Raw genomic sequence first — 26,452 nt, forward strand, 5'->3', positions numbered from 1 at the left:
ACGCCATTACATTTAAGAAACAGTAAGTATACGCCCTTACATTTAAGAAACAGTAAGTATACGCCCTTACATTTAAGAAACTTAAAACCTCGTTCTAATAGTAAGTATACGCCCTTACATTTAAGAAACTTAAGACCTCGGTCTAATAGTAAGTATACGCCCTTACATTTAAGAAACTTAAAACCTCGGTCTAATAGTAGGTATACGCCCTTACATTTAAGAAACTTAAAACCTCGGTCTAATAGTAAGTATACGCCCTTACATTTAAGAAACTTAAAACCTCGGTCTAATAGTAAGTATACGCCCTTACATTTAAGAAACAGTAAGTATACGCCCTTACATTTAAGAAACTTAAAACCTCGTTCTAATAGTAAGTATACGCCCTTACATTTAAGAAACTTAAGACCTCGGTCTAATAGTAAGTATACGCCCTTACATTTAAGAAACTTAAAACCTCGGTCTAATAGTAAGTATACGCCCTTACATTTAAGAAACTTAAAACCTCGGTCTAATAGTAAGTATACGCCCTTACATTTAAGAAACTTAAAACCTCGGTCTAATAGTAAGTATACGCCCTTACATTTAAGAAACTTAAGACCTCTGTCTAATAGTAAGTATACGCCCTTACATTTAAGAAACTTAAAACCTCGGTCTAATAGTAAGTATACGCCCTTACATTTAAGAAACTTAAAACCTCGGTCTAATAGTAAGTATACGCCCTTACATTTAAGAAACTTAAGACCTCTGTCTAATAGTAAGTATACGCCCTTACATTTAAGAAACTTAAAACCTCGGTCTAATAGTAAGTATACGCCCTTACATTTAAGAAACTTAAAACCTCGGTCTAATAGTAAGTATACGCCCTTATATTTAAGAAACTTAAGACCTCGGTCTAATAGTAAGTATACGCCCTTACATTTAAGAAACTTAAGACCTCTGTCTAATAGTAAGTATACGCCCTTACATTTAAGAAACTTAAAACCTCGGTCTAATAGTAAGTATACGCCCTTACATTTAAGAAACTTAAAACCTCGGTCTAATAGTAAGTATACGCCCTTACATTTAAGAAACTTAAAACCTCGGTCTAATAGTAAGTATACGCCCTTACATTTAAGAAACTTAAAACCTCGGTCTAATAGTAAGTGTACGCCCTTATATTTAAGAAACTTAAAACCTCTGTCTAATAGTAAGTATACGCCCTTACATTTAAGAAACTTAAAACCTCGGTCTAATAGTAAGTATACGCCCTTACATTTAAGAAACTTAAAACCTCGGTCTAATAGTAAGTATACGCCCTTACATTTAAGAAACTTAAGACCTCTGTCTAATAGTAAGTATACGCCCTTACATTTAAGAAACTTAAAACCTCGGTCTAATAGTAAGTAAACGCCCTTACATTTAAGAAACTTAAAACCTCGGTCTAATAGTAAGTTTACGCCCTTACATTTAAAAAACTTAAAACCTCGGTCTAATAGTAAGTGTACGCCCTTATATTTAAGAAACTTAAAACCTCGGTCTAATAGTAAGTATACGCCCTTATATTTAAGAAACTTAAAACCTCGGTCTAATAGTAAGTATACGCCCTTATATTTAAGAAACTTAAAACCTCGGTCTAATAGTAAGTGTACGCCCTTACATTTAAGAAACTTAAGACCTCGGTCTAATAGTAAGTGTACGCCCTTATATTTAAGAAACTTAAAACCTCGGTCTAATAGTAAGTGTACGCCCTTACATTTAAGAAACTTAAGACCTCGGTCTAATAGTAAGTGTACGCCCTTACATTTAAGAAACTTAAAACCTCGGTCTAATAGTAAGTATACGCCCTAACATTTAAGAAACAGTAAGTATACGCCCTTACATTTAAGAAACTTAAGACCTCGGTCTAATAGTAAGTATACGCCCTAACATTTAAGAAACTTAAAACCTCGGTCTAATAGTAAGTATACGCCCTAACATTTAAGAAACAGTAAGTATACGCCCTTACATTTAAGAAACTTAAGACCTCGGTCTAATAGTAAGTATACGCCCTAACATTTAAGAAACTTAAAACCTCGGTCTAATAGTAAGTATACGCCCTAACATTTAAGAAACAGTAAGTATACGCCCTTACATTTAAGAAACTTAAGACCTCGGTCTAATAGTAAGTATACGCCCTAACATTTAAGAAACTTAAAACCTCGGTCTAATAGTAAGTATACGCCCTAACATTTAAGAAACAGTAAGTATACGCCCTTACATTTAAGAAACTTAAGACCTCGGTCTAATAGTAAGTATACGCCCTTACATTTAAGAAACTTAAGACCTCGGTCTAATAGTAAGTATACGCCCTTACATTTAAGAAACTTAAAACCTCGGTCTAATAGTAAGTATACGCCCTTACATTTAAGAAACTTAAAACCTCGGTCTAATAGTAAGTATACGCCCTTATATTTAAGAAACTTAAAACCTCGGTCTAATAGTAAGTGTACGCCCTTATATTTAAGAAACTTAAAACCTCGGTCTAATAGTAAGTGTACGCCCTTACATTTAAGAAACTTAAGACCTCGGTCTAATAGTAAGTATACGCCCTTATATTTAAGAAACTTAAAACCTCGGTCTAATAGTAAGTATACGCCCTTACATTTAAGAAACTTAAAACCTCGGTCTAATAGTAAGTATACGCCCTTATATTTAAGAAACTTAAAACCTCTTTCTAATAGTAAGTGTACGCTCTTATATTTAAGAAACTTAAAACCTCGGTCTAATAGTAAGTGTACGCCCTTATATTTAAGAAACTTAAAACCTCGGTCTAATAGTAAGTGTACGCCCTTATATTTAAGAAACTTAAAACCTCGGTCTAATAGTAAGTGTACGCCCTTATATTTAAGAAACTTAAGACCTCGGTCTAATAGTAAGTATACGCCCTTATATTTAAGAAACTTAAAACCTCGGTCTAATAGTAAGTGTACGCCCTTACATTTAAAAAAATTAAAACCTCGGTCTAATAGTAAGTGTACGCCCTTATATTTAAGAAACTTAAGACCTCGGTCTAATAGTAAGTGTACGCCCTTACATTTAAGAAACTTAAGACCTCGGTCTAATAGTAAATATACGCCCTTACATTTAAGAAACTTAAGACCTCGGTCTAATAGTAAGTATACGCCCTTACATTTAAGAAACTTAAGACCTCGGTCTAATAGTAAGTGTACGCCCTTACATTTAAGAAACTTAAGACCTCGGTCTAATAGTAAGTGTACGCCCTTACATTTAAGAAACTTAAGACCTCGGTCTAATAGTAAGTGTACGCCCTTACATTTAAGAAACTTAAGACCTCGGTCTAATAGTAAGTATACGCCCTTACATTTAAGAAACTTAAGACCTCGGTCTAATAGTAAGTATACGCCCTTATATTTAAGAAACTTAAAACCTCGGTCTGATAGTAAGTGTACGCCCTTATATTTAAGAAACTTAAAACCTCGGTCTAATAGTAAGTAAACGCCCTTACATTTAAGAAACTTAAAACCTCGGTCTAATAGTAAGTATACGCCCTTACATTTAAGAAACTTAAAACCTCGGTCTAATAGTAAGTATACGCCCTAACATTTAAGAAACTTAAGACCTCGGTCTAATAGTAAGTATACGCCCTTATATTTAAGAAACTTAAAACCTCGGTCTAATAGTAAGTGTACGCCCTTATATTTAAGAAACTTAAAACCTCGGTCTAATAGTAAGTAAACGCCCTTATATTTAAGAAACTTAAGACCTCGGTCTAATAGTAAGTATACGCCCTTACATTTAAGAAACTTAAAACCTCGGTCTAATAGTAAGTATACGCCCTTATATTTAAGAAACTTAAGACCTCGGTCTAATAGTAAGTATACGCCCTTATATTTAAGAAACTTAAGACCTCGGTCTAATAGTAAGTATACGCCCTTATATTTAAGAAACTTAAGACCTCGGTCTAATAGTAAGTGTACGCCCTTACATTTAAGAAACTTAAGACCTCGGTCTAATAGTAAGTATACGCCCTTATATTTAAGAAACTTAAGACCTCGGTGTAATAGTAAGTGTACGCCCTTATATTTAAGAAACTTAAGACCTCGGTCTAATAGTAAGTATACGCCCTTATATTTAAGAAACTTAAGACCTCGGTCTAATAGTAAGTATACGCCCTTACATTTAAGAAACTTAAGACCTCGGTCTAATAGTAAGTATACGCCCTTACATTTAAGAAACTTAAGACCTCTGTCTAATAGTAAGTATACGCCCTTACATTTAAGAAACTTAAGACCTCGGTCTAATAGTAAGTGTACGCCCTTACATTTAAGAAACTTAAAACCTCGGTCTAATAGTAAGTGTACGCCCTTATATTTAAGAAACTTAAGACCTCGGTCTAATAGTAAGTGTACGCCCTTATATTTAAGAAACTTAAGACCTCGGTCTAATAGTAAGTGTACGCCCTTACATTTAAGAAACTTAAAACCTCGGTCTAATAGTAAGTGTACGCCCTTATATTTAAGAAACTTAAGACCTCGGTCTAATAGTAAGTATACGCCCTTACATTTAAGAAACTTAAGACCTCTGTCTAATAGTAAGTATACGCCCTTACATTTAAGAAACTTAAGACCTCGGTCTAATAGTAAGTGTACGCCCTTACATTTAAGAAACTTAAAACCTCGGTCTAATAGTAAGTGTACGCCCTTATATTTAAGAAACTTAAGACCTCGGTCTAATAGTAAGTGTACGCCCTTATATTTAAGAAACTTAAGACCTCGGTCTAATAGTAAGTGTACGCCCTTACATTTAAGAAACTTAAAACCTCGGTCTAATAGTAAGTGTACGCCCTTATATTTAAGAAACTTAAGACCTCGGTCTAATAGTAAGTATACGCCCTTACATTTAAGAAACTTAAGACCTCGGTCTAATAGTAAGTGTACGCCCTTACATTTAAGAAACTTAAGACCTCGGTCTAATAGTAAGTATACGCCCTTATATTTAAGAAACTTAAGACCTCGGTCTAATAGTAAGTATACGCCCTTACATTTAAGAAACTTAAAACCTCGGTCTAATAGTAAGTATACGCCCTTACATTTAAGAAACTTAAAACCTCGGTCTAATAGTAAGTATACGCCCTTACATTTAAGAAACTTAAAACCTCGGTCTAATAGTAAGTATACGCCCTTATATTTAAGAAACTTAAAACCTCGTTCTAATAGTAAGTATACGCCCTTACATTTAAGAAACTTAAGACCTCGGTCTAATAGTAAGTATACGCCCTTATATTTAAGAAACTTAAAACCTCGTTCTAATAGTAAGTATACGCCCTTATATTTAAGAAACTTAAGACCTCTGTCTAATAGTAAGTGTACGCCCTTACATTTAAGAAACTTAAAACCTCGGTCTAATAGTAAGTGTACGTCCTTATATTTAAGAAACTTAAGACCTCGGTCTAATAGTAAGTAAACGACCTTTTTTTTCGACACTTTCTAAAATCTATTTTTTTTTTAAATGTTGAAATGACATGAATTCGAACTCGAATGCTCAAAGTCTCCTCAAGCCATAACATTTCAACTGTGCTAGTGGAGTGCTTACGAAACTTAAAGGCTATATAGCTATCTATTTTTAGTTTGAAACTTTAACGCGGCCATCTATTTCTTTCTACATAGTTTAAAGAGGACAAAGTCAACTTATACCACCACATCAGTCAAGTACAATTCCTTTCCCTTGTTCGATATCAACCAAAATAATTAATTACCAGTGGCGTGACAGGGGAGGGGGGGATGCGGTCCGCACCGGGTGACACCCATTTGGAGGTACAATAAGGATGTCTAATGTCAATGATGACAATGGGTTTCCCTTCTTAGTTTCACATAACAACAGAGGCCCAAGACTTACAGTTGTAAATGTGTCAGCTATGAAGATCCAATAGCCCATGGGAGAATCCATTGGGAAAAGGGGGGAGAGGCGATCATCACATCCATTCCACAACCCTCCTCCCGCAAAAGAGGCGACTCAGACACTTTTAGAATCCTCCTTTTTTTTGTTTCTTTTAATTGTACACATTTTTAAACAGAAGTAGCTGTAACAAAATATATACTAATTAAATACCAAGCCTTTCTTTCTAACACACTTTTTTGGAAGAAAACTCAACTGCTTTGGACAGATTACTACAAACCCACGAATTTTTATCTTCAGAGATATCTTTTTATAAAAACTTTCCACGTAATTTTAGCATGGGCCTGCTATTTGAAAATACGCATAATGAAATGAGCAAATTCGCGAATAAATATTGAGAAATGTCAAAATGACTTGAAGAAATAAAATTCAATGTCTTTAAGTAAGACTATCAAGCTTAATGAAAGCCTGTTTATTGCTAGTGGGTCAACTCAGTGAGTTTCTGAATGTCACTAGAAAGACATTATTCTTCTAGTTTTTTTAAAATATATTTTCCTATACACGAGACGACTGGCACACCTGATGGGAATTTGAACTTAAGACAGAAATCTTCACGAGCGTTCCACCTGATGGAGCTCAAAGAAAAACAACTGGTCTAGATAGAAAACGGGTCTCAAACTGTTGATAGGCTACACACAGAGTTTAAATTTAGGAAAAATAACTGGTCTAGATAGAAAACGGGTCTCAAACTGTTGATAGGCTACACACAGAGTTTACATTTAGGAAAAATAACTGGTCTAGATAGGAAACGGGTCTCAAACTGTTGATAGGCTACACACAGAGTTTACATTTAATTATAATTAATCTTCTTTTTTTGTTTGTTTGATCATGAACTGTTCCAAATATCTTTAGAGTGCAGTGACTATCGAAGTCACGTCAAAACGTTGTCACCATAGACATAAATAAATATAGACTGGCCGATTAAAGAGTTTTATGAAACGAAAATTTGTGACTTGCAATTTTGTGTACTTTATTATACAGCATTTATGAGCAGTATAAAAGTTACGTATTCATATCTATTTCAGCCATAACCTATATAAGTATTACATTATTTTCAGTAGTGTTTTTTTTTAATCTCTAAGAATGAAGATCGTGCAATTTTTCATAATTCGGAAATCCGAATACAATAGAGATACATGTTTTCAAGTTACATGAAGTTACTTCCTTCGGCCAGTCTATATTTATTTATGTCTATGGTTGTCACTATGGTTGTCACACGTTGGGTTGAACGGAAGAGATTTTTTTTGTTTTCGTCGTTAATCTTACTAGTGACTGTAACCTCACCAAGGACTCTTGACTTCACTGAAGACTATTTGGCCTTATTGTGGCTCATGGCTCACTGAAAGTGTTTGACTTTACCAGAGCTTCACTGAGGCCTCATGACTTCAGAGAGGCATCAACTAACCTAAAAGTCATATAACTAGAGTAGTTCACTAAATATTTAAATAGCGAGTCTCAATTTTGAAACTGATCTGTGCAGATATGAAAAAGAGAAACTGAAACATCACTTATTATTGTAAGACATATCGGTTACAGTAGCCATTTAATTTACAAGTCAACTCTATTATTTAGGATGCGCTTCGGTAACCTGAGCGTAACATGCCAAGGTCACTGTGTTGTTATAGATTGAAGTCATGTGATCGTAGTCGAGCGATAAAATGAAAAACGCTACAAATGTAGGCTCACTTGAATGATTCTCAATTGGTGCACGAATCTTTTAAATCACATATGCTTTTCTCAAGAAGAAATGCGGTAGAGGATGTCAGCGTGTAGGTTTCAATCCCAGACCCTGTGTTGACAATCAGAAGAGCACAAACCACTTAACGACCAGTGGCTTAGCAACCAGGAGTTCATTGCGCCCGATTCCTTGACAAAATAAGTCCATTGAACGATAGTCGTTCATTACTTATAAGATGACATAGACGCATTGGTATGAAACCATTGCATTCACTTGTAAAAAAAAAACGTATGTAAACAAAGCGTAAAGACACTTGTAAAAGTTGGTACATTGGAATGTCTTGTTCTAAATATACTGCTACATGACTTGTTTTGTGGTTTTTCTATCAACCCAAACATTTGAGTTTCTAAAGGAGACCCACCTGTCATATTATTGAGCCAGTGCCAACAGGTACCCTGCTACGCCACTACACATAACTTTCTACCACCATCTGCTACAATGAAATTGGGTAGTGATGATTTAATTACATAATGATCCAAACTAATGTACACAATTACACTTAATCTAATCTTTTTTTTTAAAGTATTTTAAAATATTTGTCTTGTTTGGTCTAGATTTTATAGTCGTTGCTTTATTTTGTTTGAAACACTATTTAAAATCTTACAGATAACGCTAAATTTGATTTCACTATATCTCTCTCCAATACAACATATTACAGTTTAACTCTTTCTCTCCTAACTGACGATACCAGCGTTGATTCCACCAGAATGTGGTAAATAATAACGGAGAGAAAGAGTTAAAGATGACCTAGCCATTTATATTTTCTACATTGAGTGTAATTCCCTTTTTAAATATGAAAAGAAAAAAATAACCAAGTATCAAGCTGTAACTTAAGGGGATATCAGTATTTGGACTTCAAAAAAAAAACCTAAAGAGCCAAATACTTTTCTCCACTTACTGGTAATGTCTCGAATAGAGAGAATAACACATGTGTTGAACCTTAGCACCAAAAAGATAGCTACGCTTTGCGAAGTAGCTCGATCTAATCATATTTGCTAGAGAGGATTCGTTTAATAAATAATAATAATAATAATAATAATAATCTTTATTATCCGTAAGCTAATTAGGCTTCACTTAGTAGCCCTATATAATCATAATGACTAGAGTTGCTTGATATCATAGCTCAATCTAAACGTATTTGCTAGTGGGGCCTTGCTTTGTAGTTCTATCGAATTATCTCAGCTAGAGTAGTCATCCACCATCGAATAAAGTCAATGGATCTCTGATTTCCTTCATTATTCTTTCTTTTTCTGACGACATCTCTTACACATCTCTTACAAAACGAATGATTTGTTTCTGTTATTAATAGACATAGCCGCCGCATGGCAGTGTTGTGATATAGATCTTTAGCTAATAGTCAGTCTAATCTTCTTCTACTATATACACATTTGAGACCAAAAGAAAATCTGCTGCCGAGGACAAACGCAGATGGCGAAAAGAAAATCTAAATCGACCACCTGCGGACAATGGTTATGCTTGCCCTGGATGTGGCAAAATATGTAGGTCACAGCTGGGGCTGCGCAGCCACGGGAAATACTGCACTCCTCACAAGACAAGCCTTGTTATAAAATCACTGACCTTGATGTTCTAACTCAGTGATGCTCAACCTCACTCGGACGGCGGGCCATTTTAATATCCGACACTCGAGTCGCGGGCCACATGAAGAAAGAAAAAAAAAAAAAGAGAATTATACAATAAACCAATTTTTATTAGAAACCCGTGATACATTCATGAGAAGTTTATCCTAAACTACTTTTAAATATAGGCCTTGTACTTGTAATTATTGGGAGCAGATGAAGAAAACTGTTCAGAACCGAGCCTAGGCCTATGTGGTCTGTTCAGAACCGAGTTCGGTGGAGAGGTGTGGTTGTGGACATATGCTCTCCTGGGAGTGCACAGGATTAAGTCAGTAAGTCAATTATTGTGATCATCCGTAAATCTTGTTTTCATAGATTTCGACAAGTTTATGCAAGAAATACGCAGTAGAAATCAATGGTCTGCATCACTTGAAATTTATCAAGCAAGGATGTCTAGTTTGTAAGTCTATCAGTTTCAGTTGTAGCTCTGTCTGGGCATTTGGCACATTGGCCGCAGATGGATTTTAGAAACGAAGAATATTGTTCGATCTGAACACGTTCATCATCACATGGTCCATAAATTTTGTTGGTGAATAATTCAGCGAGACCACAGAGGCTTGGTTCCATTTGACCTCTAAAAACTATATTGCTGCCAACCATAGTTGTGGCACCATCAGTAGTCACTCCCACTAATTTCTCCAAGGGAAATAGATTCTCTGTGATGGTTGAAACATTTTTTGTCAGTGCTTCGCCACTAGCGATCCATGCATGCTCCGAATTTTCTGATTTCAAAACTTGTTTTTATCGCGAATAAATACCTAAATTTTGAGCGGTATCAGATATGTCGGTAGACTCGTCAGCGGCAACAGAAAATACATACATCCGACTCATCCGACTCATTTTCTTCTCTATTAGGTAAATATTCTCATCAATCCTCCACTCTAGGTGTAATCTATCGCGTCTCAAACCAAGAATATTGCCTTATTTGTTTGATTTCCTAAAGCTGTTTAATGTTATGTTCTTTAAAGGGAGCCATTCTTTCTTTATAAAACAAATATATTGGCTTGCTATCGATACCAATCCATTTACTCTACGTAGGGAAAGATATTTTTTAAAACTTTTTTTATTTGGACAATGGATTTTCTACACTTTGTGTCGACGTTTTGGCGGGCCGGATAGAACCACGTCGCGGGCCGGATGTGGCCCGCGGGCCGTATTTTGGGCATCACTGTTCTAACTCATCACTAATGTTCCCACTTGCAGTGGACGATAAAATACAAAAATTTAACCTGTTATTACTTAACTTAAGCTTAGAACAGCGAAGCCATTTTCACAATAGAAATTTTTATTCGCAATTTAGACTAGATATGTTTTTTTAAGACATTTAAATATCTAAAGTACAAGGTTATATTTCCTTCCATTTAAGAACGTTTCGACACTTTTATGGTGCCTAACAATCTTTCTTTCTGATCCAGTTTTTTTTTTTATATTTATGCTTATTTTCATACAGATCTAGATCTAGATCTTAAATCTAGTTCTCCTTTAGATCTAGATAATTGTGTGAATGAATGTGATCCTTGGATCAGTGTGATTATCAAATGTGTTTTACAAAGAACATAAAACATCTGTATCAAAGCGTACTTGTGTGAGTGCGTTCGTGTGAAGAACATTACTACAGTTTGAAATGTATAGACTATGATAAATGTGTAGCACAATTTTAAAACGACGAGATCTAGATCTACAAGTAGGCCTCTCTTCTAAATCAAAAATATAAAAAAGCCTAAAAGTTGTCTCTGTAAATATAAAGGCCTATTAAAAATAAGTGTGTGTTTGGGTGTATAATACGGTTTGTGGATATGGGTTCTAGTAAATGTGCGTCTCTAGATCTAGCTGTATGAATGATAAATATTTTTAAAAACCCACTAAGTTGCAAATAGTGATGTTTCTTGAATATAACTGTTTCGCGGGAAAAGCAAAGCTTCACTAAATTATTTATCAGTTCTTCTATCAAAATGGGTGTAGTGAGTGTAGGATGTAATGGGTGAATCAAAGAAGGATGAGCTTTGTTTAAAACTGTGCTGTACTGGCCTTTGAATTGAGGGATCCAAAAAATGAAGGGTGGCCTAAAAGTTCGTGAATCGAGAATGAGGTCTTCTATTGAAGGATGCAAACAAAATATGCGATGTTAGTGTAATACTGGCTGTGCCACCGGCTCTGACTGTCACAGAATATAGAAGGGCAAAAAGTGCATTGTTGGGGAGTGTCGTTTAATATTGTGTGTGTATTAAATGTGTGTGTTTGTGTGTGTATTAAATATGTGTGTTTTAAATGTGTATGTGTTTGTGGAGGGGGGGTATAATGCAGGCAGATAAAAAGGCTACAACTAATGGGTCTAATAAGTGTTGATAAAAAGGCTACAACTAATGGGTCTAATAAGTGTTGATAAAAAGGCTACAACTAATGGGTCTAATAAGTGTTGATAAAAAGGCTACAACTAATGGGTCTAAGAAGTGTTGATAAAAAAGCTACAACTAATGGGCCTAAGAAGTGTTGATAAAAAGGCTACAACTAATGGGTCTAAGAAGTGTTGATAAAAAGGCTACAACTAATGGGTCTAAGAAGTGTTGATAAAAAGGCTACAACTAATGGGTCTAAGAAGTGTTGATAAAAAGGCTACAACTAATGGGTCTAAGAAGTGTTGATAAAAAGGCTACAACTAATGGGTCTAAGAAGTGTTTGTGTTCACTCTATATTAGGGGGTTTGAACCCTAGCTCAGCGCGGATAGCTGCTCGTTAAATTATAAAAATGTATACGTCAATGAAGTGAAGAAGAGACGATGTATTTCAATGGTCTTTAATAAACGATCAATCTTCTTTGGTTTGGTAATGAGAGCTGGATGCAACAGACTCGTTCGAAACACATTCTATCCCTAATGGTAACTCTTCATGCTCACGTCAGTCAAATTGATCTTTTTAACATGAAGTCAAACTAGAATCCTTCTCAAGACTGAATTCCCACTATTTGTCACACTAAACATCTTGGTCCTAGTCCAAATCGTTTCAACTGCTGTGCTAAGAAACAGACAAATGATACATCACATTGATGGCGTGTGCATTTCCACTATGAACATTGCTGTTATCCTAAACATGTTGAAAGAGACTACAAGTTCGGATAGTCCATTGTATGGAGGATAGTAGAGGCAGACTAGAACAAAAAGTTTTATTTTGTTCAAGTCCATAGATAAAGTTACCTTTAAAATTAGTCAACAGCAACGAGTCTACCGGTTTGTTTTTAATTGGACCACGTTTTTAGCGACAAGAAACAGTAGACAGCAAAACTATGTAAAATGCTTAAAAGATATATGGTACTTGGGTAGGAGGTCAAGACTTCCTTGAAAAGCTTTTTAAAGAACCTACGTTAGATTTTGAATCTAGAATAAATATGGGAGAACGAACAACTGCGACAGTTACACTTAGGCCGCTTGCACATTACACGGTCTTGACCGTATGAAAAAAAAAACGGACGAGATTTTTTCCCCGTGTCGTAGCTTTCACATTAGACGAGATTTGACTGTTCCGTCTGTACCTTTTTCCTACATTTGTATTTATTTCATTTCAAATCATTGCTTTAAGATTGGCTCGTCCCACGTGGTTATACGACTAAGAACCGTCAAGTGTGAAAGCAAGCATTTAGTCACGTTAATCATTGAGTCCACGGTGCTAAGGTGAGTTTAGCGGCAAGACAATGCTGTTTCAAAGAACTCTACGGCCATAAAACCGTCACGGTTTAATATGAAAACTCCCCTGTCGTTTGTTTTTTAATCTTCAATCGTACGTTGTATTATTTTTGTTGTTGTTATTACCGTACAGTTACAACCGTTAATGTTCAAGCGGCTCTAAATTATGACAATTTAAAAATGTGTACTAGTCAACTAAATGACAAAACTACAGTTTGTATGTAGATCTAAATTCTCACATTATTCTCATAGCAAAGTCTTTAACTGAAAATAAACTCCTTGTTTCAATGGACCTCATTCACCAATCGTAAATAAACACATTTAGCCACGTGATAATATTGATAAAACAATGAAAAATACGTATCACGTGACAGCCATTATGGATTACATAATTTGTATAGAAGATATATAGAATCACGTGGCTAAATGTTGTTTGTTTACGAGTGGAGAATGAGGTCCATTGTCTATACTCAAGAAAGAAACGAAGGCATTGAGATACCCGGATGTATTAATGCTTTCCTTTGTTCATGAAATGAAATGGTTTCAAAAGACGGACAAAACACACGAAACAAATCTTGGTGAGTTTATATTCCATGACGCACGAAAAGCTAAGCTTATTTTTTGGTCATTTTTCGGACAGTGTCCTCACTCACTGTTGAGTTGGATTTCAAGTAAGATGACATGTTCTTGAAGCTACTGACCAGCCAGTTAGTACTGCTCTCCCTGTCCTTGACTGACCACAGACTGGTGGCGCTGTAACATTCTTTGAACGACTCCGACAAGGTCGAATACAATTTTTTGGGACCTTTGGTTTGATCCAAGAGTGTCGCTATTTCTAAGGTGGATCGTCTTTCAGACATGACCTGCAAGTGACCTTTTAGGACTTCAGGATTGTAGAGTCTGAAATTAAAACAAAGCATGATCTCGTGACTTAGGAGGACTTTAAGATTATGTTGACCTCATCACTTAGATGACCTCGTGACTTTGATGATTTTATGGCATATGACATGAAGACTTGGTGATTCAAATTACATGATCCCTGACTTTGATGACATTAGGACTCGTATTCATCTCATGACTTATTTGTTCTTATAATCTAGACAATTTTATGACTTATACAAAACTCTTGATTTAGGTGATGTCCTTACTTAGATGATGTTTTTAGTTGATAGTGGTGAAGACAGAAAGAAGACAGAAAGAAGCAAATATACAATAAAATACATCCATTTTACAGATACATTTTGGTCAATTTAAGGGAAGAAATGTTTCGGTATAAGAAAAAAGGGTTAACTAGTTAACCTGTACATTTCTTTGAAGTGTTTGTTCAAGTTGCTTGTGAATTTAAATTTTTTGTTATTCTTAGCAGTGGCGTGCCTAGTGAGGCAGATCCTTCTCAAGTCATCAAAAAAAATGTAAAAAAAAAATATTTCAGACTTCAGTATTTCTCAAAAGATTAATATATACAGGGGAAAAGTTTGATGCCTCTCATCATCTCATGCCCCGTGCTACTCGCACCACCCGACATTTATTATTACCTTTCTTTTTTTTACTCTTGTATTGCGTATCTTTCATGCTCTAAGCAGGCTCATTGCACTCCGGTCAAATCTCTTCTAAGGACTCGTAATTTTAGGGGGGGGGGGGTATCTGATAAAGTTTCCGTGCTGCCTTCAGAAAGCAAATTTCGATTCGGAATTGGAAGACATTTGGACTCTACAGAAATGTGTTGACAGTTCTATAGTCAACTTACTTGCTAAATATATCACGGAGGTGAACTCGCTCCACTAAAAATGAATGGACTCCCAGCTCTTTCCCTTTGGACATGAAGTTGGCTAGAAGGAACTCGTAGAGTGGCGTATACGTCTCTGGGAGTACTACCTCCAGTGTTTCATGGTTGCTCCTCTGTACGCTGTAGGTTTCAATGTACAGGTGGATGTAGTGACCGATCGCCTCTACGTCGCTTTCAGGCCCTAGAGTTATGGAGACCTGGTAGCCTGAGCCTTGAGACAAAAGTCAATAAGAAAATACTAGTTGAAATAATCCAAAATATGTTTAGGCCTAGATCTACTATCGCATAGACATCGTCAAGGTGGTGAGATACCTTGGGAAAATTCCTGAAATCAGAACAATGCATCCCCTTTCCCCTTTGACCACTGAGTTGGATTTCACCCCAAAGCCGGAAGGTTCCACTATGACATCGACCATTTCTGGGTTGAGTCATGCCATGTTGTGGGAGTATCTACCTTCAAGTGTCATTCAGTCATCAGTGTTTACAAAGCTTATATCGTCTACTGTCGACGACAACACATGAATAAAGAACACAAACTCAAAAACGGCTCCGAAGTGGTCCACCGAGGCAGGTAAATAGTTTCAATATTTTCAGAAAGAATATCAGAAGGAAATTCTATCAAATGCTAATGACAGAGAAGAATGGAGAAAGAAGGTTGACAGATCCTGTGTGATGCCCCAATGGTCCAGTAGACCAAGGGATATGTGAAATTGAAGAAGTTCGTTGTGAACCTGTCCTAACTGATGTCATATAATAATTATCTAACTGATCTAATTGTTCTGTAAGGATTAATCTCTTATTCAAAGTCTCAAGACAAAAAACATTTCCGTAAAAAAAAAAAAAATTCTCCCCTTCCTTTAGTTCAGTGTTCTATTGATGTGCTACTGCATAGCAGTTCACGAGATAATATGAAAAACTACTTATTAATTGTTGCTAAATAAATAGATTTTTTCTCTTTAAAAAAAAAGTTAACATTTTTGTTTAAATGTTGTAGTTAGTATGACAGAACTTACTTAACTTAGTAATACAATTGTAATATATATATATATACATATATACATATATATATATATATATATATACATATATATATATACATATATATATTTACAAAAAAATCTAAAAACGTTTGCATAAATGTGTTATTTTTATGAAAAAACTGCTTGCATATTTGATGTTAAAAATTAAATTTTTCGCTATCAGAAAAGAAAAAAGTAGCCTTTGCATCAGAACTTTGAAAGGTCTAATCTATTACGATGTCGGATTTTTTCAATATCTTTTCTAGTTTATGAAATCTAAACAGGACGGATGGAAGGACGGACAGACAGACCACACGAAACTAATAGCGTTTATTCCCCTTTCGGGTGCCACTAAAAAAAAAATAACCATTTGATAATTATGTAATGGTAACTAAATAATTAATTAGTGGTAATTTTTTGTGCATATGTTATTTTTAGACAATATTCCTCCCTAATTTAAATCAAATTTAAATCTAGACCTGTATGTTACAAGAGATTTCAATTATGTTAACCAGTTACCTTTAACTAGAGTTCCTAATTAGTTGATATGTACTTTAAACTTCAAATAGTAGCTTCCCCCTTTCAAGACGCATAATGTTCAGTCGATGTACTATACAATTCAGATCCCTTATTAGTTGTGTGTAAAGTATGCGACCGTACAGGGCCTTGTGATAGGGATGTCGCGATAGTATCATTTCTTATAAATAATACAGTATTTCCTTTAAAACAGAAGATAATTACTTCCTACGCTTATCCAAATGTTAATCTAGTCGTGCGTGTTAATTAGTGTAGCAATGGAATGAAATCTAGGTGTTTTCAGACATGAAATCTGATGACTCAAATGTCTGCAGGAGATATTTGTTTCGTTTAAAAAATAACAGAGTTTATTCTTTTCTAATTCAAATCATTTTAATAAGTAGAAGTCATGATAATATTAAACATGCACTGAATCTCAAGAAATAATACACATTGTTCTCAAAATACATTATTAAATTAACAAAATTAGACTCAACAATGAACCTTGAAATTTATTGACTGAACAGATCTATTTGTAGACCCAACTGCAAGCTTGTCTCTTTTTAGAGATATTTGTAGGCCCATATACAGGCGTGTCTTTTTTAGAGGTTTTTGAACCGAAATTATTTTTATATTAAAATAAAACAAAAACATTTTCATTTTTAAATAATTCTCTTTACATGTTTATCTATTCTGTGTAGAATCTTGAGCTTTCTGGAGAGTAGATAAACTTCCTGTTTACACATCTCTTGAGACCTTAATGCTTAAACAATGAGACAATTAGAGACTTAAAACTTTGGTTAGTCATTGGTTATTCTGGCTGATTTAGGCAATCCGTTCCATTCTCAAGTGGCTCTAGGGAAGAAGGAGCAGTGTACGAATTAGTCCTAGCGTATGGGATAAGTAATGTATCTTTCTATCGTGACTCCACCCAAACCATAGACTAAACTCTTAGTTCCACTTGAAAGTACATCTAGCCTCCACCCAAACCATAAACTACACTCTTAGTTCCACTTGAAAGTACATCTAGCTTCCACCCAAACCATAGACTACACTCTTAGTTCCACTTGTAAGTAATCTAGTTCTATATGTTAGTCTGAACATGATTTTTTTAAAAAGATTAAAGTATCGTACAACAATGTCTGAATATTTTCTGCTTGAAAGATTTGATCATCATGATTACTTTTGTTAAACACATTCATTATTAAATCAGTGGAAATGTTTTATTTCCTTATATGTGCTGGCTGCTTTAATTAAAAAAATATAATCATCACACAATGATAAAATTTAAACATTTGACTTTTAGACTAATTTACTTCTAACAGATATCATCGGATTACACTTTGAAAAGAATCGAAGTTGTTGTGTACTTTTAAGAAAGAAATCTAAGACACTGCTTTTATTGACTACAGCTGTTAAAACAGCTGTCAGAACTTTGCATTCATTTAACAAGCTTACCAAAGAGGGTCTCAATAAATGGAACTTTTCCAAAACATAAAATCTGTCCGTCTGCGATGACTGCTATATTATTGGCCAGTCTCATGGCCGTGATAGGAGACGAAGTGGTCAGGAGAACTGTCCTATCTAATAACTTGGACTGGGCGAACTGTAACCATTTGTCCACGTCGTCTTCAGTTAGGTCCTTATCTGGTTCATCCAAAATAAGGATCTAAACAAGCAAAATATGTTATTTAAGGGGAAGAACTCCACATTCACAACTATAAGTCTCAATAATGTAGAAGTTGTTTCCCTTATTTGATATCAAAATAAAATAAAAATAACTACCAATAATTAATTGGCTAATTGTTAATTTATATAAAAAAAATAGATTCATGTTTTTTTAGGTGCAGTAAATTATTGTAAAATGTTTCAACCTGATCCGAGAATGAATGTGGGAGAAATAAAGTGTATAAATATTTAAGGGGGCAAAACCCTACATATTTAGCCTTATCTGTGACTCCTGAAGGATAAATTTCCCTTGTTGGTATCAAACAAAATAATGAATTATCATTTATTAATTAACTAATTGGTAATTGTTTTTAGTTATTCAGGTCTTGTCTACGCCAATGAATAAAAATTGTGCAAAGTTTCAACTTGATTAGAAAATGGGTGTAGGAGAAATAAAGTGTACACTCTTTTTACCAGACAGACAGAAAGACAGACAGACAGAGTTGATGTAAGCTTTGTATCAAACACATTTAAACACATTTTTTTTTAAAGCAACTGTTTTATTATTATGTTTAAGGAACTACATCAAAAAGAAAACAGATACTGGGCACATCCAACGGCACATATGGCTATTTGTACACCAAATGTAATACATAGAATTCCTTTGATTCACAGAAGTAGAATGGAGAAAGAGACCATGACGAATAGTGACAGGGTATACGCTAGTAGGAATGTTTATGGTCATGTTATAACCTAGAATCATTAAAGGTAGTTACGTTCAGACAGATGATGGCAGTTGAGATTTGAGATTAATTAGTTAAGAGAGAGAGACTAGGTAATAAAGAAACAAAGACGACATTCTTCCCTTTAGAGTTAGACCAAAAAATAAACCTGTTTTTATTGTTGAAGATTTTTTGTTGTAATACAATAGGCAGTACATCTCTCAGTATGATGATAACAATAGGTACACTGTGATCCTTTTATTTAAACTACAGGAATGTGCCCCCAGAGAGGAAACTTAAGTGCCGTGGAAGTGATTCCTCTATGTGACTCTGGTATCTCTCGGGAGTCGGGACATATTTCTTTATTAACATACTTTGAAAACGATAGCGGTAATAAGAACACATGTATATCTGTCTGTCTGTCTGTTTGGTCAAAAGTTTGTACACGTTATTTCTCTCACACCCAATCTCGGATCAAGTACACTTATTTCAACAAAAAAACAAATTAACCAATTAGTTAACGATTGGTAATAAATTATTTTGTTTGGTATCGAACAAGGGAAAGAAATTGTACTTAATTGATGCAATTGTAAAGGTTGAATAATGAATTAGTCCCCTTCATAGTTTGCTTTGAAGCTTGAAACTAACAATAATTTTAAAACCGTATATTTTGTTCACAAGCTGGTACAGTGGTTAGTGTATTGGTTTGAGGAGGCTAGAGTCCTCGAGTTCGATTCCAAGTAGTTCAAATTTTAAATTTTTTTTTTTATAAATGTATTAAAAAAGCGATCACGGTAATATTTACCCAGATACCGTCTTCTTTATCCCCACCCCCTTTCAACTGGTCCAGACAAGTGATAGGATCTTTGAGAAAGCTAAAAGCATGAAATTGCGCTCAACAAAACAATTGGTAAAAATATTTCTAATTGCACAGATTTATTATTGTTAGTCTAGATCTATAACAAATTTAATTACATGACTGATCCAAAGTAATTGATACAACTACGCTTAATGTAAATTTTGTGGTGTTTTTTTTTTAAGTATTTTTATATTTCTTGTTTGTGTTTCAATAACAAACAAACAAACAAAGAAAAAAACTCATGGATTATGAATGAGTATGTGAGTTACATTTCACGAGAAGCTTGGTCATAGTTTAAAGAGTATAAAAAGATAAAAGATCATCGTAACTTGGTACTATATTATTAAGAACACTAAAGTGGTCATAAATGATTAACAAAAAGAATATTACCGGGGGATTTTCAATGAGTACTAAAACCAAATTGAATATTCTCGCCCTGAAATTCGGCAATTCTCCAGCTTTCTCGTGGACACTAGGATGTAGGTGCCAATTCTCGATGGCGTCGTTTATTAAGGGGTTTATCTCAGACTTGCTGTAGCCACGCAGCTGTTTAAAGGTTATACAACAGATATATATGTAGTATATATATACCGGCCTATATATATATTACAAAAGATTAAAATCATATAAGATTATATATAGTTACTTTGCGGGTCAATGTTCAAATGAATAGACTGGAAAAAATGAAAGTCTAAAACTAATATATGAAGCTCAATTTGATAGGCATTTATGTGAGGTGTGATGAGAAGTTACATTTCAAGAGCATTTATATAATAGGTATTGTGACAGGTGGGGTAATGTGACGTGTGTTTGGCGCGTTATATGTCTAGGGGATGATTATTTTTGAAAGCAATCACACCCCCACTTATCAGCATATGAATCGGGAGCAGACACGCAACGAGACAAAGCAATGAAAGATAGATACAAAAGTTAAAATAAAGAATATTTATTTACATAAATATACATATAAGAATAAAAAGGGGGAGGGTTTGCTTCTATCTCTAAATAAAACTAGCATTAATCATCACTCTTGCATTTAATAAGAGAGTATGTCACTTTGTCCTCTGACTTAGCTGGTTGTCCTGTTGATGTCGCAGCTGGCTGTGTCCTGGCTTGAGGTTCTGCAGCTGGAGATGGCGCTCTAGCGGATAGAGGGACGCCGGTGATATAGTTCTTGTGGAGTTTCAATCCCCAAAATCTAATATCTGTAGTGGGCACAGTAGGGCGGGTGGCCGGCTACCGTGGGCACAAGGTTACTGCGGGCAGAGCGGATCTGCCGTGGGCAGCGTAGTTGACAGGATATGTCCAGTGTGTTGCAGAGGGTTGGCGTAGCTATGACGTCTCACACAGATCTGAACCTATAGGGACGTCGCACCTAATAGCTTGACAGGTGGGCTGTCGAATAGGCGGACAATGCCGATAGCGCCAAGTAGTAGAGTTGAGTAGATCTCAGTAGGCAAGTGCAGCGCTGAATAGCACTAAGCACAACTGCAGGTAAATAGATCGTGGATCCAATAACTAGGCAATAGGTGATTCTTGGTAGCAACTAGGCAAGTGCAGCGCTGATTAGCACTAAGCACCTAGATAGGCCAGTAGGCAAATAGGCAGGTAAGTGATCCGATAAATAGGCAGACACCTGAGGGAGGCTGCGGATAAATAAAGACAAGTTAGGACATGTCTCTCATACATCTTATCGATGCCCTCGACTGAGGTGCATTCGTCAGATTGGTAAAATTGCTTTAGAGCATAAAGGGGAGATGATGAAAAATGGGATTTGGAAAATAGATGGCAGATAGTAGCAATATAGAAATGTACATAAAAGGGGAAATAATAATATAAGAATGTACATAGAAGGGGAAATAATAATCTCAAATAAACAACACAGGTGGATAGAGAAAGAAAAAAAGGGGGGGGGGGTGAATGGGCGGTGGTCATCGACCGAGACGCTTTGTTTGCATATGACCGTGGGTCGAGAACAATGGAGCGCGCTTGAATGGTGTGGGCGCAACTCTCGTAAGATTGAAATGACTACAGGGGAGATAATTCAATACACAAAGAAAAGGGGGGGGAGGGGATAGTTCATATTTCTTCACTAGACGCAGTATCAGTGCGCTAGTCAAATTATCACGGTTGTCAGCCGAGATAAAGAAAATAAAATAAGATGTACAAGTATATACCTGGTTGCATCAACTATCAATTGAGCAACGTAGCATTAATAGATTAATGCAATACATAAATAAATACATAGGACATGTTTATGTTTTCTACTTACGCCAGTGAGAAATACACAATGCACTAATTAAATATAAATGAACTAAGCAAAATACACATGATAATATCCAATGGAAATAGCACAAAAGTAATTGAGATGGAACTTGTGATTAAGTTCGGCTTACCACCAGGTATTCCTCTAGGAGAAAGAATAAGTGATATAGTCCAGACTCGATAGCTCAGCTCGAATGAGAAAGAGAGGGTCTGACTTTATTTAATCTACTTATATATGCCTGGGAAATGTGGGCGGACACAGGAAACGTCCTAGGCTAAGAATTAGCTTACACGTGGGTGAAGTCCGACAAGCGACGCACCTTGGTGTATCACGCGGTATGTTGACCCGTGTAATCTCTTAGATCAAAGAGAGACGTGGGGGGAAGAGTGACCTACATTCCACCCAAGGGGGGGGGTGTCAATCGCGGCGGACATCCGCGGATAAGATCAAAGAGTCTGCGTGTATCTTTGCCCCGGTCAAGGGAAGATAAATGAAAGGACGCGCCTTAGCTATCTCCAATGTGGTCAACTAAGTCTAGCCTGGAGAGGAAAAGGTGTGGCGGGTGAAGAATTCAGGGGTAGGATGGGGAAATAATTAAAATAAAATAAATAAATAATGAAAAATAATAATTAATGCTGTGATAATTTAGAGTGACTCTGACAGCGAGTTTTTGACTTGTCACAGGTATGATGATCTATTATTTATATAACAGGTATGATGATCTATTATTTATATAACAGGTATGATGATCTATTATTTATATAACAGGTATGATGATCTATTATTTATATCAGTGGTTCCCAAACTTTTTTGTCTCGTAGACCCCTTGCCATTTTTTCTGATTTTCGGTAGACCCCCTACTCAACTTGGACATTTCTGCAAATTCATCAAAACATTTTTTTTAAAACAAATTTCTAACTGTAGTGAGTTGAAGAGTGAAAGAGTAATTTAATTTACACAACTACGGATATTATGTTTCATATACGAATTTGTCGTTCTATGAATAGTCTTTCCAACATCAAATATTATTTAATTAATTAATTAATTTGCCTTAAGTATCATTGTAAAAGATTTCGCAAAGCGCAGTGTCTCCTGTATTTCTTGATCTTTCACATGTGGCTCAAATATTGAGTCCGAGAAACTGTTTTCATTAACAGGAGAAGGGGCGAAGGCAAGTAACTGGCACCTAAACCAGTAAACTTCGAGCAGGAAGGGCTCATTAACCTTTGCTTGCTACCCACCTAGCAGAAGGAAAACTGAATTCAAACCTCTGCTGCCTTGCTACTATACCAAACATGGGAAAGATCTCGTGGGTCAACCCTAAGGAAATATAAGGAGACGGTGACCATTAGCGCCATGTATTCCTGGGCCGTCCCCTCTTTCTCTTTCCTTGGGAGGTTCCAGGTTAGGGCTTGCCTTGTTATGTTGGATGAAGGCTTACGAAGGGTGTGACCTATCCATCTCCAGCGTCTCTGAAGGATATCTACTTCTATGGGCTGCTGCTTTGTTCTTTGGCACAGTTCCTCATTCGAGGTCTTGTCTGGCCAGCGGATTATAAGAATCTTCCTCAGGCAGGTATTGATGAATACCTGGATTTTTTTCATGGTGGTCATAATGGTTCTCCAGGTCTCCACGATTTGGAAGCAGATGCCAAACAGATGGGCAAGACGTGGGGACAGTTGGAGAGATTCGCCCAGAACAGAGATGGCTGGAGGAAGCTGGTTGGTGACCTATGCCCAGAAAGGACCACATGCATAAATGAGATGAGATGTTGACCATTAGACAGTTTGTAGCACACATTTTTTTCAAAATGGCGCTGCACTGTGGCGACATGCAATTTGTGCTTTCATTATTCATTCTTATTTCTTGGCTGGATGTATATTGAATGTTCTTTTGTAATCAGTTATGCAGATGAAGACTTCTGTTTTCAATGTGGGCTCCACAATGAGTTTTTACATTAAACGTTTTACTAGATCTAGACTTGTTCAACTTTGGTTATTTGGTTAGAAATAAAAGAAGAAAAATGGCGAGCCAAGATGGCGGCCGATCTAGTACTAGATCTATTCATTATAGCAAAGATCAACTCCTCGGACTTCGTTCAAAGAGGAAGCCTCTTCCACCGTGTTATGCACATATAAATTGTTTCTACCCTTCCTCTATTAGTACAAGGAAAAGAGGGAAAAAAGGAGGACTACGGCAAAGACTGAGAAGAAGAGGGTTTCGCCCACCACTTCCTACGATTATTCTAGCTAACGTCCGCTCAATAAGAAATAAAGTGGATGAGATATGTGCCCATATACGCTACGACCACGTATTTAGGGAAAGTTGTCTATTGGCTTTTACTGAGACATGGTTAGAGGAGGATGACAACGACAACCTGATTGCTATTGATGGTTTCTCTTGCGTGAGATCTGACAGAACGGCTGAGTCTAAGAAGAAGAAAGGTGGAGGGCTTTGTGTGTACATCAACCTCAAATACTGTACCAACTACACGGTTAAAAAGAGAATGTGCTGTCCGGATCTAGAACTACTGGCGCTTTCATTGAGACCTTTTTATTTGCCACGAGACTTTGGGGTTATTTACATTGTCCTGGTTTATGTTCCGCCTACAGCCAAAACGGAAGTTGCAGCTGCAATAATCGCTGACGTAGTGCAAGAGTTTCAGACAAGGTCCAGTAGTTATACTGGGTGATTTTAATAAATGCACCTTGAAGGTTGACCTACCCACCTTCTATCAACACATTTCATGTCCGACAAGAGAAAACAGAACTCTGGACTTATGTTATTGTAACATCAAAGGAGCATTCACATCTCGTGAAAAGCCACCACTAGGATCATCGGACCACAAAACAATACAACTGCTGCCTACTTACCGTACAAAACTTAAAGAAGGAAAAATCATTCAAAAAAAACGTACAAGAATGGACACAAGACAATATTCTCAAACTACAGGGATGTCTAGACTGCACTGACGCGGGCACGTTGCCCTGCCTCATCGTGGCGCCCGCGTGGAAACGGCCATAAGAGGAAGTGGCTAGGCGAAATGGGTAGCAAAACATGACTCCCGTGGGGATGCCCACGGGCAGACGAGAGTCAACCCATAGCACGGGCGGGGTTGTAAAAAAGTCCCCACGAACACGTCCCACATCCATGCGCTGTTCCTCAAAGGGACCGTTACATCAATGGCGGTTCCCACACAGCTAGCTTGGTACAACGAAGGAAAATGACGGTGGCTCCCGGTGCCCTCGGCCTTCGGCCATGTGCAGCCAAGCATGCGTCGGGGCCAAAGGCATTGGAAACAGCAATGTTTTACATAGGCATTGACTCGGGTCCCTCTCAAACAGAACTGTGTTCCCACAGGTTTGTTTTTTTTTACTGTTCGGCTGGACGACCAAACAGGTTTTTTTTCAAACTTAGAGCTCGAAGAGCCTTCGGCTCAGCTCTTAGACATCAACAAGACTGCACTGACTGGAGTTTGTTCAAAGAGACCACTTCAAATCTGGAAGAATGGGTCGACGCAGTGACAAATTACATCAAATTCTGTGAAAACATGTGTGTCAGTACTAAGAGCATCAAGATATACCCCAACAATAAACCATGGGTCAATGCAAAAATAAAACGGGAAATAATCAAAAAGAAAAGAGCATTTATGAGTGGCGATGGACAGACAAGGAAAATTGCTCAACGAAATCTCAACGTCGTTCTTGAGGAAGGGAGGAGAAACTACCGCACCAAGCTGGAAGACTCAATTAATACAAGTGACATGAGACAGGCATGGGACATCATGAACAAAATGGCAGGAGCACAAGTCAAATTTAAAAATAATCTTGCTACAAGAGACGAAAAAACATTGGCCAACGAGTTAAATGATTTCTATTGTCGCTTCGACACGAAAGATTTTAATTATCTAAGACTCAAAGCCCTTGAGGATGTCAATGTTAACAACTGCTTAGAATTAGCGATTACTAAAGAGCAAGTTTGTAACATTTTCAAAAACGTCAACCCAATGAAAGCTGGTGGGCCTGATGGAATAAAAGGGCGAATCTTAAAAGAATGTGCTGAACAACTAGCTGAACCTTTCCAAGATATTTTTTCTACTTCATTACTAAACCATGAGATACCACCTGTGTGGAAGTCATCTATAATTGTACCTGTGCCAAAGGTTTCCAAACCGAAGGAAATGAATGACTATAGACCTGTTTCACTTACTTCCATTGTGTCTAAATGTTTAGAAAAATTGGTTAAAATGTTTCTTCTGAATGATCTTTGTAATAAGTTAGACCCTTTACAATTTGCTTACCAAAAGGGTAAAGGTGTAGACGATGCCATCCTAAATATTTTAAACTGTGTCTACAAACATCTGGACTTACCGAACACTTATGTAAGATTGCTCTTTATGGATTTCTCATCAGCTTTTAACACTATACAACTTCATTTACTCATTGAAAAGATGAAAGCGTTGCAGATTAGTCCATACATAATACTATGGGCTAATGAATTTTTGACCCAGAGAGCTCAGAGGGTTAGGGTAAACAATGTTATATCTAATGAACGCATAGTTAACACAGGGGCGCCCCAGGGGGCTGTAACATCGCCATTGTGGTTCATTTTGTACACCAATGATTTTCAA

At 36.4% G+C, this 26,452-nt stretch overlaps 2 protein-coding genes across 5 annotated transcripts in view; one reads left to right on the top strand and one right to left on the bottom strand.

The window, feature by feature from the left end:
* The window catches only part of LOC106056555 (serine/threonine-protein kinase Nek4-like), a 130,670-nt gene that overhangs the window by 48,628 nt on the left and 55,590 nt on the right, over positions 1-26,452 (top strand). The gene's annotated exons all lie outside the window — the stretch shown is intronic.
* LOC106056558 (ATP-binding cassette sub-family A member 17-like) overlaps positions 11,833-26,452 on the bottom strand; it is a 32,393-nt gene continuing 17,773 nt past the window's right edge. Inside the window, exons 11-15 of one of the 4 annotated variants that reach the window (XM_056025670.1) lie at positions 19,947-20,102; positions 17,766-17,976; positions 14,734-14,983; positions 13,688-13,886; positions 11,833-12,316 (exon numbers count right to left, since the gene is read on the bottom strand). In XM_056025670.1, coding sequence (XP_055881645.1) covers positions 12,275-12,316; positions 13,688-13,886; positions 14,734-14,983; positions 17,766-17,976; positions 19,947-20,102 — 858 coding nt within the window. In that variant the 3' untranslated portion in view covers positions 11,833-12,274. The other 3 variants (XM_056025671.1, XM_056025669.1, XM_056025668.1) reach the window with 3 other exon arrangements.

This window comes from Biomphalaria glabrata, chromosome 4 (genome assembly GCF_947242115.1).
Source record: "Biomphalaria glabrata chromosome 4, xgBioGlab47.1, whole genome shotgun sequence".
Classification (NCBI taxonomy): Eukaryota; Metazoa; Mollusca; class Gastropoda; family Planorbidae; genus Biomphalaria; species Biomphalaria glabrata.